Source organism: Labeo rohita, chromosome 13, assembly GCF_022985175.1.
Source record: "Labeo rohita strain BAU-BD-2019 chromosome 13, IGBB_LRoh.1.0, whole genome shotgun sequence".
NCBI classification, from domain to species: domain Eukaryota; kingdom Metazoa; phylum Chordata; class Actinopteri; order Cypriniformes; family Cyprinidae; genus Labeo; species Labeo rohita.
The window spans coordinates 24138000-24155426 of record NC_066881.1 but is presented as its reverse complement, the minus strand read 5'-3'; the positions used below and the strand labels follow the sequence as shown (position 1 = coordinate 24155426).

General features: G+C 35.8%; 1 protein-coding gene across 10 annotated transcripts in view; it reads right to left on the bottom strand.

The window, feature by feature from the left end:
• macrod2 (mono-ADP ribosylhydrolase 2) overlaps window positions 1–17427 on the bottom strand; it is a 668211-nt gene that overhangs the window by 224077 nt on the left and 426707 nt on the right. For all 10 annotated transcript variants that reach the window (XM_051125202.1, XM_051125209.1, XM_051125205.1 and 7 more), the window contains exon 6: window positions 2297–2418. In XM_051125202.1, coding sequence (XP_050981159.1) covers window positions 2297–2418 — 122 coding nt within the window. The remainder of the gene's footprint in view (window positions 1–2296; window positions 2419–17427) is intronic.

Sequence of the window (17427 nt, the reverse complement as noted above, 5' to 3'; positions counted from 1 at the left end):
TTGACTCCCAGTCACTCGTGGCGGCGCGTGCATTTGCTCGCAGCCAGAAGTGCATTCGTGCAATCTTAACCACGCGATTCCATCCTTGTAATGATGATGACGCCAGACATCTCCATCCTCACGGTGAGATTAAAGCGGTTCATCAAGTATCGAAGTTAGCGATTTGTCCCGCAAAGACTGTCTCATCATGGCTAATTGTGAGAGATCCTCTCTGGGGCCTCTGCTGGTCTGGATGGAGGAGCTGATTGGTCTGTCTCGCGCACGGCCCCTCTGGTTGCGGCCACCATGGATTAAAGCAGATCCATAACTCATGCGCACCAGATGGTGGAGATAGGGTCAACAGCTGGAACGGCGCACGATCAGACTCTACGTCTTCCCGGTCCAAAGCTGCTGGTCTTTGGCCAGCTTCATTAAAGCCTGAGGTTGTCTGGTAATTTACAGAGCTGAGAAACAATCTGAATATAGTTGCAATATGGAAAATATGAGTCTTATCCATTCCAGCTGTTTCAGCGACTGAAAGACATACAGTATGAATGGTTTTTTAAAAGCTAGCGAACAAATGTTTTTGTTATGACTTGCTGTGAATAAAAAAAAAAAATCAACTGAAAATGTTTTGCCAGCTAGCTGCAATAATTGACCCTGACACTTAAAGTATACATGTAAAAGCTAATCAAATGCAGTAATTGCATGTAAAATATAGCAATGCAACTGAAATTGTTTTGATCCAATGTCCATCAGCTATAATGAGGATGTGACCAACAAATGAACATTATGTTGATAATTAACAGATTTTAATTAAAACATACTGTCGACAGAACCATGACAACAAAAATAACACTGAACGAAATATATAAATATTGCACTAATGATGTTTTTGACTAATATTTTTAAGTTCCAATCATAGTAAATAATGCTGGGGACTGATCAGTTTAAACACACCTGTAGAGCACTATTATATTTGAGATCAATCACGTCACACTATGAACACTCTTTCTGTAACGACACTAAAACATAAAACATGGGCAATGCAGAACTAAGTGGATTATTAAAGCATAGGGCTGAGAGATATGGCAAAATATTTAAATCTCACTTTTTTCAGAATGTTTGACCGATTCTCGATTTTTTATGATTTTTAACTAGTCAACATGAACTTAACTTTTTCAACAGTAACTTTTTCTTTATTAACCATTTAGTTAAAGAAAACTGTCAGTGTCTAAATCTAACGTTTGGTAATGTATCTATATAAAATTCCTTGACTTTCTTGATTTCTAAAAAATAAAATTGTGGCAAAACATTACATTTGAATTAATCAGCAAAATCTGAAAAATCTCCCAGCTCTACTAAAGCACAAAAAAATCAAAAAAATATTGAGTAATCAATTTGAGTAATCAAGAATGTTTGGTTTAATTTAGCATTTTCTTAACAATCAAAACATTGTTTTCAATTACTAAGATTATGCCTTCTCAGTTTTAAAGTAAAGCTGACTAAAATTAAAAATCACAAGAAAATGGAAGTAGTGATCTTTGCAATGTACGTTGGACTATTGATAAAGGAAAAAGTATGACAGGGACTTTCTGCTCAGCAGAGATGAGGTTTTTGCAGACTAAATTATTAGCACCAAAGAGCATTCTGTCCTTCTGTCCACCAGAAGGTTGAGTTACGACAGTGACAAAAAAAAAACGATAAAAGAAATTACGATGACAAAAGGAATGTAGAAAAACGAAACATTCACAAGCAGATCAGTAACATGCATTTACAAAACATATGAATTTCTATTTACATTCCATTTCATCATGTAATTTCCTGTAACGAAAATCAAATGATGAAATATTTACTACACTTAAAGAATATTTTCATCAAAAGACAAAAAGCATGCCCAAGTGTGAATTGCGTTCAACATCTGGCTTTAGATCTGCTTCATGTTACAAAATGTGAGAATTAATGCTGCAATAACAAGAGCAACTGTTAGTCACTGAGGGGGGCACGAGAGCTTTAAATCACTAAAACCCATGTGGAACCAACAGAAAATGTTGTCTGTTGTCTGCATGTCTCTTTATCAGAACAAATTGCTGAAAGTAGTGGCATAGGTTGTGCTGCAGCCATCCAACAATCAACTACAAATGTGCAAACAAAGGAGTGTGTCTTACAGCAACGCCATCATTGTACAATCATCCTCAAAACTGTTATTTTCCTGACTTCAAGATTTCAAAACACGATCTTGAATGCATCAACCAAGTCTCAGAGCTGCTTGTCTGAAGTGGACTGTTTTTAAAGTTTTAAAGGCTTTTAAACTCACCACAGATCTCAAGTTATTGTCCTTCATCAGCTTGAGGGAGTTTTTGTAGCATGCTTCAAGGTCATCTTTTTGGGTCTGGCCCACATTTCCTCTGGCGATCGGGCCGACGGTATGGATCACATCTGGGGGAAGAAAAAAAACAGCAGTTTATGTCTGTACAATGTCAAAAACTTAAAGCTCTCTGTGTATAATTCGTAATGTAAATATGTGCCACTGTAGATAACACGAATTTTCAATTAAAACTGTGACACTGCTTAACACCAGGACAAATCCCACATGACAAACAACAACAAAACAAAGCTTCCTGTCAGATCTTCAAAGGCAAGTCATACAAGAGAATGACAAATAGAACTTTTTCAGAACTGCAGAGGATCATGGGAACGTACCCGCACATTGGCAATTCTACTGGGTGCAAAACAGCTTATTTTTCTCCAACGTTATCACGCTACAAAAACAAAAGTCAACCAACAATGACAAGAACCAACAATGGAACAAAGGGGCTGATTTGAACAAGCCAAAAAAACTGCCCAAAATCAAGTACATTTATTCAGTTAATGAAATGGAAGAGCAGATAGAAAATCAATTACTCCATCCTTTTATCCTATCTATTCATACATTCATATCTGCTCGTAGCCGCCCTCCTGCTGCCTGTGCATAGTAATGTGTTGGTTGTCAGTCAGCGTGAGGCTGGTCTGAGGCGAGAAGGCTGAGGGAAGCGGGCTGGTTTAATTAAATCATTGCAGTGATGACAGGGGAGTTAAGGAAGCTGCGTTTGAGTCTGAGAGAGAAATAATGTAGCCCTTCCTGTCTGACTCCTCCAGGCCCTTGAAGGTGAGCGGCAGTGGGCAATTAATAACAATAAACAGGTCGCTTTGCTAGGCCTCCTCATGAGGGGCCCTATGATTTCCGCGATGCGGAAAACGCGGACGGAATGGCGGGATCCAGTCATAAAAACGGAATTTACTGAATAACACGGAATGTCATGGAATTTGTCAAAGTTTGAATGTAGGTCATTACACTTAAACCAAACTGCAATATGGACTAGTATCTGTAAATATTACGCCGCAAAATAACATTTAAATGTGAATCCTGCATGCTGAGAGTCATTTCATGAGCATTTGACTGTTCCATTTTAGGAAAACTAGCGTTATATCATATACACACAGAAATGTAAAGGTCGACACGGCAACCCGTCAAAATAAAAGTCCGGTTTAACTTTAAGACATTGTGCCAGATATATATTACTACTATTACTACGACTACTAAAATGAAACAAACATTATTTTTTAGGGTATAATCACACAACATTTCTTCCATGTTTTAATTTTAATAGTAAATTCCCCTTTGTTTGGCTAAAAAAAAGTTTGTTTAATTTTCAATAATTAAAAGATAAATGAAATTAATGTTTTATGCATTCATTTGATAACCAGAACATTTTAAATACACAACACAGAATTTCCAAGAGTAAAAAAACTTTCATAAGGCTATTTTAAGAAAAAAATTGAATAAAAGTATGCATTCAAATAATCAGACATGCTAAAACACAGAGTCAAATTAATTTTGCGATTAATTAGATTAATCAACACATCATGTAATTAATCAGAACAAAATTTGTTTCTGACAGCCCTGCATAAAAGTGTACATGAATGTAAGAACATCATAAGAACACATTTGGTACATTCCAGAATTCTGGGTTCTCTATCAACATCTGTGGTTGAAATCACAAATTACGTGTGAAGTTCTACAAGTACATCTGAGAATGTACATGACGCAAATAGACAAGGAGCCTGAAATATCCTGCTAATTCAGATCTAATCTAAATATAAATGTGCTGGCGTGATAACTTATTTCTATGACAAATTAGAGAAAACAGAGAAATCATCAGTGTGTGTACCGTTCGAATACATTTAAATCTAAGAAAAGTTTAAAGTGGTAGTTAAAATGCAAAGATAGAAAGAATGAAGGAACAGTCTGTCAGTTGACAGATTGATAGATAAAATGATAGACAGATTTGACAGAGCTTGAGGGAGTATTTGTAGCATGAAGCATGATTTGAGGTCAACTCTTAGATAGATAGATAAATAGATTTCTGTGATTTAATTTTTGTGTTGTGTTTTGTACAAGTCTGTCTTTTGTACAGTTAACATAACTGAAGATCAGCTGTTAATATTGTCATGGTGAATGTACAGAGACTGTCACATGTATAAATTGCCCTTTGCCGCACACATCTGTTCAGCTAAAGTCTGTGTACAGAAAGGATCGGGAACGAGGAGCGTGTTTGCATTATTCAGGCAAAGATTTCTATCTTTAGTGGTTGGGCAAATGAGAGCTGGGAGAGTGAGGAGGGAGTCTGAGTGCTTTTCTCATTACATAATCCTGTTCTTTATGAATAAAAGCTCGGTCAATTATTGATGTGTTCTCACCAGTTTTCATTTCAATCCACCAATGACAAGCTGCTTTTCAGGTTGTACACAGACAGACACATTTCAATAGCTGCTCTCTCTCTCTTAAAATAGGACATTACTAAGGAAGACATAATGCAGACAGTGTTACGGAAGACACAAATAATGCTTATGCAAATTGGAACGGAAGCATCACTCTATTCATTCAGTCAACTTAAAGCACAAAATTCGCAAACCTCACTTAATGGCCTATTAAAGATTTATACGGGGTGCACTTTTAATATGACATCCTTTGCAATGCAGTACTTGCACTGTTGATTACCTACAGAAAATCTCAGAAATGCAAGTCGTTGGAAAACTCTCCAAGGAGAGAAAAATCAAGATATTTCATTTATTTTGCTTCACTCAGAACAGCGTACCGCATGGTGTTTGAGGCTTACAACACTTATAACACATAATGACAATGAGACAAGACAATACTCACAGCGGTGATCTCTAGGGTCATGGCTACATCAGCAGTGTTGCTTAAACAGCATGCTGTCCGGTGTGTGTGCCTGTGTGTTTTGGCCGTTAGTGTGGCCCCTTAATGAGGCTGTAACTATATGAAATATCATCTCTCCCTATACCAGCAGGACCCGGCTAGCATGATGGGACCATAATGTAGCCTGCGCCCAGTTGTTTTCTATGCATAATACATGAACCTCCGGACCACTAGAGCAACAGCCCTTCAATTAGAGGATGGAGGACCAGAACAGACCATTTATAAATTCATGAAACTAAAGCTATGTGTGCATGATATCTACACATGTATAAATAATCAAGAAGGCTTTTTTTTTCTTTCATTCAAAACAAGTGCATACTTGTTCCCTTGGAAGCCCATCATGTAAAACAAAAATGGAGAGCACATAAGCAAGAATAAATTATATATACATACATTTTTTTTTAACTTATGTGCACACTATTTTTGTTTTACAAGGTGTATGTATGCACATTTTTTGAAAAAACAAAAAACAAATTTCCATCTCTCTCTCTCTCTATATATATATATATCTGTATCTATCTATCTATCTATCTATCTATCTATCTATATATATATATATATATAAAATTAAACACAGCAAATCAGGCAGTAGTAAGATGGGATGCATTATATCTTCACATATAGAATCAAAATCAAAGAAATGTTTTCTTCCTAAAAAAAAAAAAAAAAAAAAAAAAAAAAGCAAAACTTTGCTTTCCAATCATGTTCATCATCTTGCAAAAAATACGAACCATTGCTGTAAAATTAAATAGAATAAACCCCATGCAAAACAAAACCACTACTGCAAAACAAAGCTAAATAAATAAAAGAAAACCCGATGCAAAACAAAACTACAAACCACTGCTGCAAAATGAACCTAAATAAATAAATAAATAAATAAAAGAAAACCCCATGCAAAACAAGACTACAAGCCACTGCTGCAAAACGAAACTAAATATAAAAAAAAAGAAACAAAAGAAAACCCAATGCAAAACAAAACTACAAACCACCGCTGCAAAATAAAATGATAAATAATAAAATAAAATAAAATAAATAAAAAGAAAAAAAAAAATTAAATTACATTAAAAAAATAATAATAAATAAATAAACTAACCCCATGCAAAACAAAACAATACAAACCACTGCTGCAAAATTAAAATAAATATATGAATAAATAAATAAACAACAAGAAACTACCATGCTAAATAAAACCACAAACCACTGTTGAAAAATTAAATGGAAAAAAAAAATCTAATAAAACACCATGCAAAACAAAAATACAAACCACTGCTGCAAAATGAAAATAAGTAAATAAATAAATAAATGACAAGAAACTGCCGTGCAAAATAAAACTACAACCCACTGCTGCAAAATGAAAATAAATAAATAAGAAAGAAACTATTATGCAAAATATAACTACAAACCACTGCTGCAATATGGAAAAAAGAAGAAAAAAACATGCATTAAATATTGATTTAGCATTAGCATTTATCTATACCTGTGTGTAAAACAAGACAAGACTCAGACGATAAAAACTGCATGAAAAAAATATTGGCTTGACTATGAGATCAGACAATGTTGAGATGAAAACAATCATTACGTTTACTTATGCATGAATAAGGGCATGTTGACAAAAGATTATTATTATTCTTGCTTGGCTAGCTTCAGAATGAAAAAATGCAAATGTGCACTAAGAAGATGCTTTTATGATGGTCTGTTCCCACTCTATGCATTCACCTGGCAAACAAACAGCACCCTGGGGAATATGTATGTTTGGAGGAGACATTAAAAAAAAACAACAACAATGATTGACAAGTGATGTTTCCCTTCATATCCCTGTAGATTTTCACTGCTAGCAATCTCGACTCTCTCAGCTAAGAAGAAGATCACTGGTTCATATAACTTTGAGGTGGTGCATGTGAATACTAGTGTTAGGTTCGAGTCCACCTAAGTCGAGTCCGAGTCTTTAACCAATCGAGTCCGAGACGAGTCAGAGTCCAAAATGGGCCGAGTCGGACTCAAGTCCGAGTCCCAAAGGGCAGAGTCCAAGGAAATAGTACTGTTTATCAGTATCTTTACCTTTACATTGTTTTAACCCAAACTCGGTCCTGGAGGGCCAGTGTCCTACAGAGTTTAGCTCCAGCCCCAATTAGACAGACCTGAAACAGCTACTAAAGCTCTTACTAGACATACTAGAAACCCCCTGGCAGGTGTGTTGAGGCAAGTCGGAGCTAAACCAAGGACCAGGACTGAGTTGGGCACCCCTGTTTTTAACATTTACAACTAGAAAAATGCAATGTCATTTGAAATGTAAGAAAAGTGTCCGAAAGGCCCGAGTCAAGTCTGAGTAAAAATGCATCCGAGTCCGAGTCGCCTAAAAATTGTACTCGAGACCAGAGTCGAGTCCAAGTACGAGTACTCCAACTCTAGTGAATGCAAATGCAATTATAAGAGCACAGGACAAATTAGACCCTTTCAAACAAGTAAAGGGAACAATCACGGTTGGAAAACTGCTCCATTGTCAAGAATTTGAAAAGGGACCATCCAAATGAGTAAAAACGTGGACAAAGAAAAGTATATTAATGTGAGTGTTCAGGGTTACTGGCAGGTCATGGATTGTGCTTTAGTAAGGAAGTCCACTATGCCCCGGAGATAAACTGGCAATCATAACCCGTAGCTGATGAGCTTCCCCGTCTGCCTTTTTTCTCAAGCATTTCCATTTGACTTATCTACTGTAATTTCCCACTTGAGGCACTGAGGTGGTCGTATAATTCACCTCATAAAGATATTTAGCCAGCTAGACTGACCAGCACTCACCAGTGAGGATAGAGGGGGAAGAGCCATTATTCTGAGCGATACCTGTGATTGTTTCTTTACGGTTCTGTTTGTGGGAAGTGTTTTCTCGCTATGCTTGTGTTTCGAGTGCTGACCGCCGAATGAACCCTGTGAAGATACAATACACGTTTGCCAGTGATTGCAGTCTTTCCATTAGCGATTGCTATGTTCCCAATGAACTGCAGTAATCTGGTGTTTGGCTTACTTCGAAATAAATACAGTTTAACATTATACATGAATAAAATCAGGGGTGTTTGCTTAGAGGTGGCAAGGGAGACAGTGTCTCCTCAAAATATTGGATGAGAACAAAATTCATAGGACAAAAAAAAAAAACATCAATATTACAAAATATGACATTAAAAAGTGTATAAATCATTCCAACACCGACACCAGCATTTAAAATTACATTGGGAGTCAGCATCTCTCTCACCTCCCCTGAGCCCATTGAGTTTTAACAGACCCCTTAAAGTGTACAGTGAGTTTGGTGGGGGAGTAACTGAGAATGAATGGGGAAAGAAAAAAAAAAAAATCACATAAGAGGACTGTGATATGATTTGATATGACTGGTTATAATTGTCTGTGATTGGTTCATGTGATAAATCCTGCTTCTTGTCTTTGCGTGCGTTCACAAATCAGTCTAAATACAAAACGTAATAGCGTCAATGGGAAGACAAATATAAATAAGTTAGTTAACAACTCAAACTATATAACCACTTCAAAATAAGACTTGAAATGGTCTGAAAACACGGTCTGTGGGAGTTTTTAGTAAGTAATCAGACACACACACACACACATTAAAATGCTCAAAAATAACAGTAAAGACATTTTAAATGTAACAGAAGTATTCAGTTTCAAATAAATGCTTTTCCTTGGAACTTCTATTTATCAAAGAATCCCATAAAATGAACATTTTTTTTTTTACCTTGACAATACTAATAAATGTTTAATAAACATCAAATCCACATATTAATATAATTTCAGAAGGATCATGCATACTAAAGACTAAAGTAATCATTCCTCAATTCAGCTTTGCAATCATTGTAATAAAATACTCAAATATATTACAATAGACAAAATATAATATTAAAAGCTGCAAGCAACGCTGAAATGGCCCTTGCACATGGGCTCACCACCACCTGGTGGCTTTAAGAAAACAGCAAACGGTGGGCAATATGCATTTAAAGTGGTAAATATGAAAGCAATATGTCAAAGTCATTTATATGTGCCGAACATCCTGCTACTAGATGGTAGTGCTATGACTATAACTGGATATTGGCATGTAGCACTTTTATCAAACATATGAAGTTTGGTGCAGATTGAACATGGTATGTTTGAGTTAGTGCAAAACATGACGTATCCTGTTGCCAACAGGTGGCGCGATGATTATATCTGAACACTGGCCTTTAGATGTCTTCAGGTCAAGACTCTTACCAAACATATGAAGTTTGGTGCACATTTGATGCTGCATGTTTTAAGTTCAGATGTGTTCAGATGTGTTCAGACCAGGATTCTTATCGAAAGTGTAAAGTTTGGGGCAGATTGGACGTTGTATGTCTGAGTTACAACAACTTCTATTCCTATGGCGAAACATTGAACACTTTGTCAGTGACCATGGAACACTTTGCCATGGACACGCCCTTTACTGAAAACTCAAGATCTTCGCAATTTAACATCGGCCTTTAGTGTAGCCTGACCAAATATAATGTTGATGTCATTAAATTTCCATGAGGAAATGTAGAGCGTAAAATCGTTAGAGCGTAAAACATGCCACTTCCTGTTGCCAGCAGGTGGCGTAATGGCTATAACTGAATGTGGTCATGGGTATGTGCTCAGGACAGGACTCTTATCAAATGTGAGTTCTGATGCAGATCGGACACTGTATACCTGAATTATAGCAACTTCCTGTTTCATGGCGAAATATCAAAGTTTGTAAGGCCACCACAGACACAACCTTCAATGAAAACTCAAGATCTTCGCAATTTAACATCACAAAGGGCTTTAGATTAGACTGACCAAATTTGGTGTTGATCTGTTTAAATACAACACCTGAAAATGACAAAAATGGCACAAAACTTGCCAAGAAAATTTTAAATAACAGACTTTCTGCTGGGTTTCGGACTTTGTACCGGGAGAATTTTTGTAGGTACTGGTGTGTCTACCGAATTTCGTACATGTGAAATATATACTAAGTGGCACTTGGTTAAAATTTTACAGGTGGCGCTATCAAGCCATTTTGTCACATCCACTTCTGAAACCCATATCAGATGTAAATTTTCACCACTTTTGCAAAGTGTTTAGGCCTTCAAAAAAGTCATTCATTTTGGAGAAGTAGAAGAAGAAGAATCTGACCAATTCCCTAATTATAAATATGTGAGTTTGTGCAACCCTTTGTCAAAATGTTCAATTTGAATGAAATGCTAATGCAAAGCAGCTTTTTTCTGTGGTTTCATAAGAACCCCGAAGTGTTGATTTTAGACTGATTATTAAAGTCCACGTAACCATAACAATCCTTAATATCGTCTTGCACGTCTGCGGTCTGCATACTTACTATTCTATTCATGTGCCAGCCACAAATCGATGCGCACAGATAATGCAACTTGTAATGTGGAACCACGCATAACAATAGCGAATAATAAAGGTGCATGCAACTATTGTTCAGGCTTCCCTCTCCGCACATTAGCTGTAGCGTAAAATAAACGCGTCGTTTGGATTGGACTAAAGCGTTCAAACAACCGCCATAGCTTAATCATGCAAATGAACACAGCTTCGCTTATAACATTTTTTGTGAAAAGAGGACATACCTCCTTTTTTTTCTCAGCTTTGTTATTATACAAGCTTCTTTAGCCGGGCAGAATTTTATTTGCATAGATTTCAACACCCAAATAGCTGATAATAAATAAATAATTGAATGAAGAAAAACACAGACACATACAGTGCAACTCTGTCAACTCAAGCTTGTCAAAGCTTGAAAGAAGTGCGAATGAAAAGGAGGGGAAAACGTCTCTCTGTACAGCCGTTCAAGAATTCTTTTTTACAGGAAGAGCAGATAAGACGGTCGAAAAAAGGAGAGCCTCGCTAGGTGTGGCGAGCAATCGCCCTCAGGAATATGTGTCTGCCCCGCACCTCAACTCAATCAACGGGAATAATGCATACAATCACTTCACAATGAGTCTGTCAAGGGCACTTACATAAGAGAATGGGCCTAGGGAGGGCGTAAGGCTTGGGCTCTGAATATGGATGCATTTGCTCACTTTACTCGACCGACCTCTCGAGCATTTCTTCTCCTCAATGCCTCATTCTAATCAAGCGAGCCAGAGACTGTTTTATATGCGTCGGCCGCCTTGAGGACAGAGGTGCGGGCAGCAGGGACTTATCTTATTCCAACGGACACAAGCCGCCGCCCATGGGCTACCGTCAACAGCCATTAATAATGAAAAGCAGGGTCTCCCGGTGCTATTCTCGGAGGGCCCACTTCCTCTCCTTTTCTCTCTGGAAACTCTGTGGGGAGGATGGAGACCTGAAAAGATATATGGTTTCAACATGCCAGCATTGCGCTCGGTTTATCTCGAGGCATTATATCTGGCCTGAACATGTATGTTAACAGCACCGTCCGAGTGAAACCCAAACCCGTGTTTTGTTAATACTTAACGATGATAATGCGAGCCATCCGGGCTCTCCGAAAACATCGTCTGAGATCGATTTAACATTCGTGTATTGGATGCTTTGATGTGTGAATTTACCCTAAATGAAAGCTGAAGCAAAAGGTTCTGGAAGAAAAAAAGCAAGTGAGGTGGGTGAGAACTTCGGCGGGAGGGCCTCCCGTCCATCGCTTTGATGGGCTGCGTTTTCTAAAGCTCTTTGGGGGCAGGACAGATCGCTCGTTCGGCACAGCCCCGTTCCCACGTTTCCTCTTTTACCGCCGCAGCGTGCGACAGGTACGGCAGCTGGCGTCGGGATTGATCGTGAGGTACATCAAACGTCACCTTCAAACGGCCGGCTTGGGGGAGACTAGCGCGGCTTCTGTTCTTACAGCCCCTCTGCAGCAAAAGATGCTCCACCAAAGGGACGCGCACACATCAAAGAGACAAGACACCTTATTTAGATGTGCGAGCTGCTTTGGCAGAACTTGCACATAGTCTATGATTGCTATTTCTAGACTTTCCCACACAAATATTGTTCTTTGGGCTAAAAACACTGTCAAAAAAAGCAGATTAAAGGAACCATTCTTCTAGAAATGAGCACTGTTATTAATTACTTTTTTAAAACAATATTATTTTTTCCACACACAAAAAAAACAACAGCCATTTAAACAACAACAGTTCATAAGACCACAAGACAGACAACAAGCTTTAAAGATTTTTTCCTTCTTTCCACATTTGGTCCATTCCACTTCTGAAGCCATACAGCAGTTCTGTGTGACGAAATTGACAGAAATCTGTCATTATTCACTATGGCTCAGTTTGTATGTCAACAGAGTGTCTAGTAGCCAAACACCATGAAGTCAAGAATACACCAGAGGTGTCATATTTGATTTGAGAGCTGTTTAAAAATGAGTAGTGATTTAAATTTTACACAAAGATTTCATATGACTTCAGAAGAGCTAGAATATACACTACCATTCAATATGTATGTATGTATGTACTTTATTTATTTATTTATTTATTTAAAAAAAATAAATATATATATATATATATATATATATATATATATATATAAGAATATATATATACACTACCGTTCAAAAGTTTGGGGTCAGTACATTTTTATTGTTTCTTTTTTTTTTTTTTTTTTTTTTTTTAAGAAATTAATACTTTTATTCACCAAGGATGTATTAAGTTAATAATTAAAAGTTTATTAAAAGTTCATAATAAATAATTTACATTGTTATAAAATATTTATATTTTGAATAAACACTGTACTTTTTAAACTTGTTACTCATGAAAGAATCCTGAAAAAAAAAAAAAAAAAAAAAAAAAAAAAAATCACAGGTTCCAAAAAATATTTGGCAGCACAACTGTTGATATTAAAATATAAGAGAATATAATAAGAAAATTATATAAATAAAAATATAAATAAATTTGATGATATTATATATCATTATTTAGTTAGTTAGTTAGAACACATATCTATCAAGGACACTTTACATTGTTTAAAAGTAAAAAAAAAAAAACATATACATACATATATATATATATATATATATTCATCAAATCCTGAAAAAACAAATATAAAAAATAATTAATAATAATAATAATAATAAATCGGATATATACACTGCCGTTCAGAAGTTTGAGATTCAGTAAGATTTTGAATGTTTTTTTTTAAAGACGTCTTTTCTGCTCATCAAATATGCTTTTATTTGATCAATATACAGAAAAATCTGTAATATTGTGAAATATTATTGCAATTTAGTCTTCAGAGTCACATGATCCTTCAGAAATCATTCTAATATGCTGATTTATTATCAATGTTGGAAACTGTTATGCTGCTTAATATTTTATAATATTTTTGGAAACTGACACCATTTCAGGATTCTTTGATGAATAAAAAGTTGAAAAGTATATTATTTATTTAAAATAGAAACCATTTCTAATAATATACACTACCATTTAAAGTTTGTAGTCGGTACATTTTTTTTCTTTGTCTGAAAGAAACTAACACTTTTATTATTGTTAAATATTGTTAAATTCATAAAGACTTACATTGTTAAAAAAGATTTCTATTTTAAATAAACTCTGTTCTTTTTAATATGGTATTCAACAGAGAATCCTGAAAAAGTATCACAGTTTCCAAAAAATTTCTGTTTTCAACACTGATAATAAATCAGCATATTATATTATGCGACACTTAAGAGTAGAATAAAATTCAGTTTTGTCATGCTAAAACAGAAAACAGTTATTTTAAATTGTAATAATGTTGTTAAAAAATGAGGCTTTGTAAGATAAAGTTAAGAAATCTATGTGGAAAATACTTACAAAAATCTAAAAATCATTTCTTGAAATCTATGGAAAAACAAAATACAGAATGGAGAACTACTCCTTTAAAGTAAGACTGAAAGATCGGTTTCTTTATACTATAATCACAATTTTAAACCTTTATTCCTTTATCACACAACACAACTTTTAAGATATTCTAAACACTTTTTCTTTTGCTCTTAGATGGGCACGGTAAATAATTAAGCTCAGTGCTTGTTTTGATGACCTCCATGTCTCTTTTCTGATGACAACTGTGGTTAGGGACTGTGGCGACTCGGGGGCCCGGGTCCCCTGATGAACTAGAGCACACTTCTGAGAGAATGAGAGTCAAGACTAATTAAGATATCCCAACAGCAGATTAAACAATGACAGGGCAGACAGGCACTTCCACTCAATCCACAACCCAGACTCCGCCTGCAACCTCGTGCTTGCGAGCAGACAGATAAAAGCTCAGGAGAAACACAGGATCTTGCGTCAGGCGACAGCAGCAACAACTAGCGTGCTGAAAAACACAAAGGATTTCTGGAGCTAACGATACTTTGGCACGTTAACACAACTTCTTACATTTTACACTGTCATTACTTTTAAGGGGGCACCTGCTCATTCATCGTGGTGCATTTAAAGCTTAGTTAATTTAGGAGAGAAATGAGGCTCAGATGATGGATTGGAAAGGCAAAATTAGATCTATTAGAATTCAGAGGAACCGGCAGACAATAATCAAAGTACTTTCATCCTACTTGGTGCAATTATCTTTGCACTTAAGAATCAACAAAGCACGTAATGACTTTCGATACAAGTTGTGAGGTGAAGTCAGCCGTAACGGCACGTAATGGGTTAACAGAGAGACTGCTAACATGCTGACTGGATTGCTGGCGCATTAACTGCGAGAAGCGCACGCACACACGCTCTGTTTGATCAAATTTGACTTTGTATCACTGTTCAAGCATTTCAGGAACCACAAAGAGACTTCTAAAGTGGAAAAACCTATTCACTGAGTTCACATCTACACGAAAACATTTCTGAGTCAACAAGGTTTTTCTCACAGCATGAAACCATTGCATTTTTCTTGATTTTTTTTTCTTCTGTTAAATCAAACGGTCAATCCAAGCCACATGCGGGATTCGATTTGCAAAACTGACTGTGAAGCCAAGTCAACTGTAGCACTGCATATGGTTAATAAAAGCTAATCTGATTAATAAATCAGAAAGGATAGTGGATGTACTGTAGTGCCAGTGCCAGAAACGGTGCAGAATGGAATACTGAATAATCCTTAATTTTTAAAGTAAAATGTCTAAAATAAAATAAAATAAAACAAAAATATTTTTAGCATTTATTTTACATTAAATACATCTCAGTTCTTTAGGACTGCACATATTTTGACCGTGACATCAGACAGTTGATGTCTTAAAGGAAGATGAGAAGCTTAGTTTTTCCTAAATAGCTGGGGTTTAATGGCAGATTTCTTCAGCAGAATGGATTAGGTATGACAGCTCATGTAAGGCTTTCCATGTTAAACCATGGAATGGTTGACCTGAATCTAGAGAGAGGTTAAATGTTGCCATGTGTTGTACGAGCACACCGCCAACAACTCAGCGCTCGGAATCCTCTAAAACAGACACTGCATTTCCTTTATTCTTAACATCCTGATTGTGAAGCAGAAACCAATGAACCTGCAAGAGCGGCTTTTAATAATGCCAATAATCATGATTAAATCCAGAAGACCATGTTATTCAGGAAATAAATTTGATTCCAAGAATTCCACATATCTCTAACAGGCAATTATTTCTTTAATATATTTCAAAACAAATCACTTACCACAACGTGAACGTGGTTGTTTATATACCGTAAGCTGTAGCTAGATTGCAATTAGCACCTTCAAAAACGAACAGCCCCTCAGAGAATTAAGGGTATTTTAAAAATCACAGTTGCAAAATGATTCAGAACAGTAAGGCACGTGCACACGAGCAGCGTGGCAGTCGTACACATAGATAAGTGTATTGATTTGACGCAGACTGGAAGATGGGTGTGTAAAATGGCGTGAAACATGAAATAATGGCATGCGTGAGCAGATGTGACAGCTAGTCCCATTTTTCACACTTAAAATAGACAGCCGGCTCAACACTGACAAGACGAGCGTTGTTATTGATTGCAGTCAATCAACATAACATGAAAAATACACATCTGACACGTGACATTCATGAATGTATGATTTTGAGTGGTTGACGCTGGTTAGGAAATCCAACAACCAAATCTGCTGTCCCACAACAAAAAACACATTTAGGTATTCATATTTTAGATGTTTACTAAGATCCGTTTATTATCTATTGAAACCCACAATAATATTTAAATAATAACATCAGCATTTAGTGGGTACTTGCAATTGGGAGAAATCCTAACCCCTAAATTTGAAAATTATATTTAAATATTTTATTTATTTTATTTTTATTGTTGTTTGTAAAAATATCTTTGTGTGTTCTTTTATTAATTTTTTCAGTGAAGTTCAAAAAATGTATTTATTTTATATTTTCTTTGTAAATCATGGAACTTTACGTAAAAAATGTGTCTTGCTTTTTAACGTCACTTCCGAAACAGTGTATGTTTTAGTTCATTGGCTGAGACTGAGTTTACCTACAGGAAATATCTGTGTGTCACTCTCTCTCACAGCCACATGGTAAGTAGATAGGCCCCATCATTTTGAGGTAAATGTGTTCAAAAGTATGAAAAACCTTCAAAGAATGTCACTACCGAACACCATTTTTGTTATTCCATAACTAGCTAGCTAACCATGTGCTGACTAGCATCTTTGAGCTAGGTTCAAAAGTATCTAAAATTGTCACTACAGAAACAGTCACGACCGAAATGTTTAGTGAAGTGACATCTTTGTTTTTTTAGGGTGTTATCCAATAAAATAGTCACTACTGTAACAGTCACGACCGAAACATGTCATCATTGTTTCAGTAGTGGCAAAAGGGAACACATAATCCTTTATTTGGGGGAAATAAACAAAATTTTAGTACAGTTATGCAAATTTTCAGTACTTTATTATGTTTTAGCTTAGTATGCAAGTTAAAATTCTGTAATGTGATGTGGTCATGGGATGTTTTGTCAGATATAAAGTATACTGAATTCATCTAAGATGTTATGATAGTTTCTGGTTCGATGTATATTCAAACTAATGAATTCTTAAGTTTGAAATCAGTGTGATTAAGCTATTTCCTTTTACAAAGAAAAATTGGATTGAAAATACAAATCACACTTTGCTATTTGCTATTGATTTACCTCTAAAAATGTTTTTAATAAAATAGAAAAAAAATATACATTTACAAGCAAAATCTTAACAGGTCAATGTAACCCTTCTTATTAATTTCTATATTACTGTGTTTCGGTAGTGACAAATTT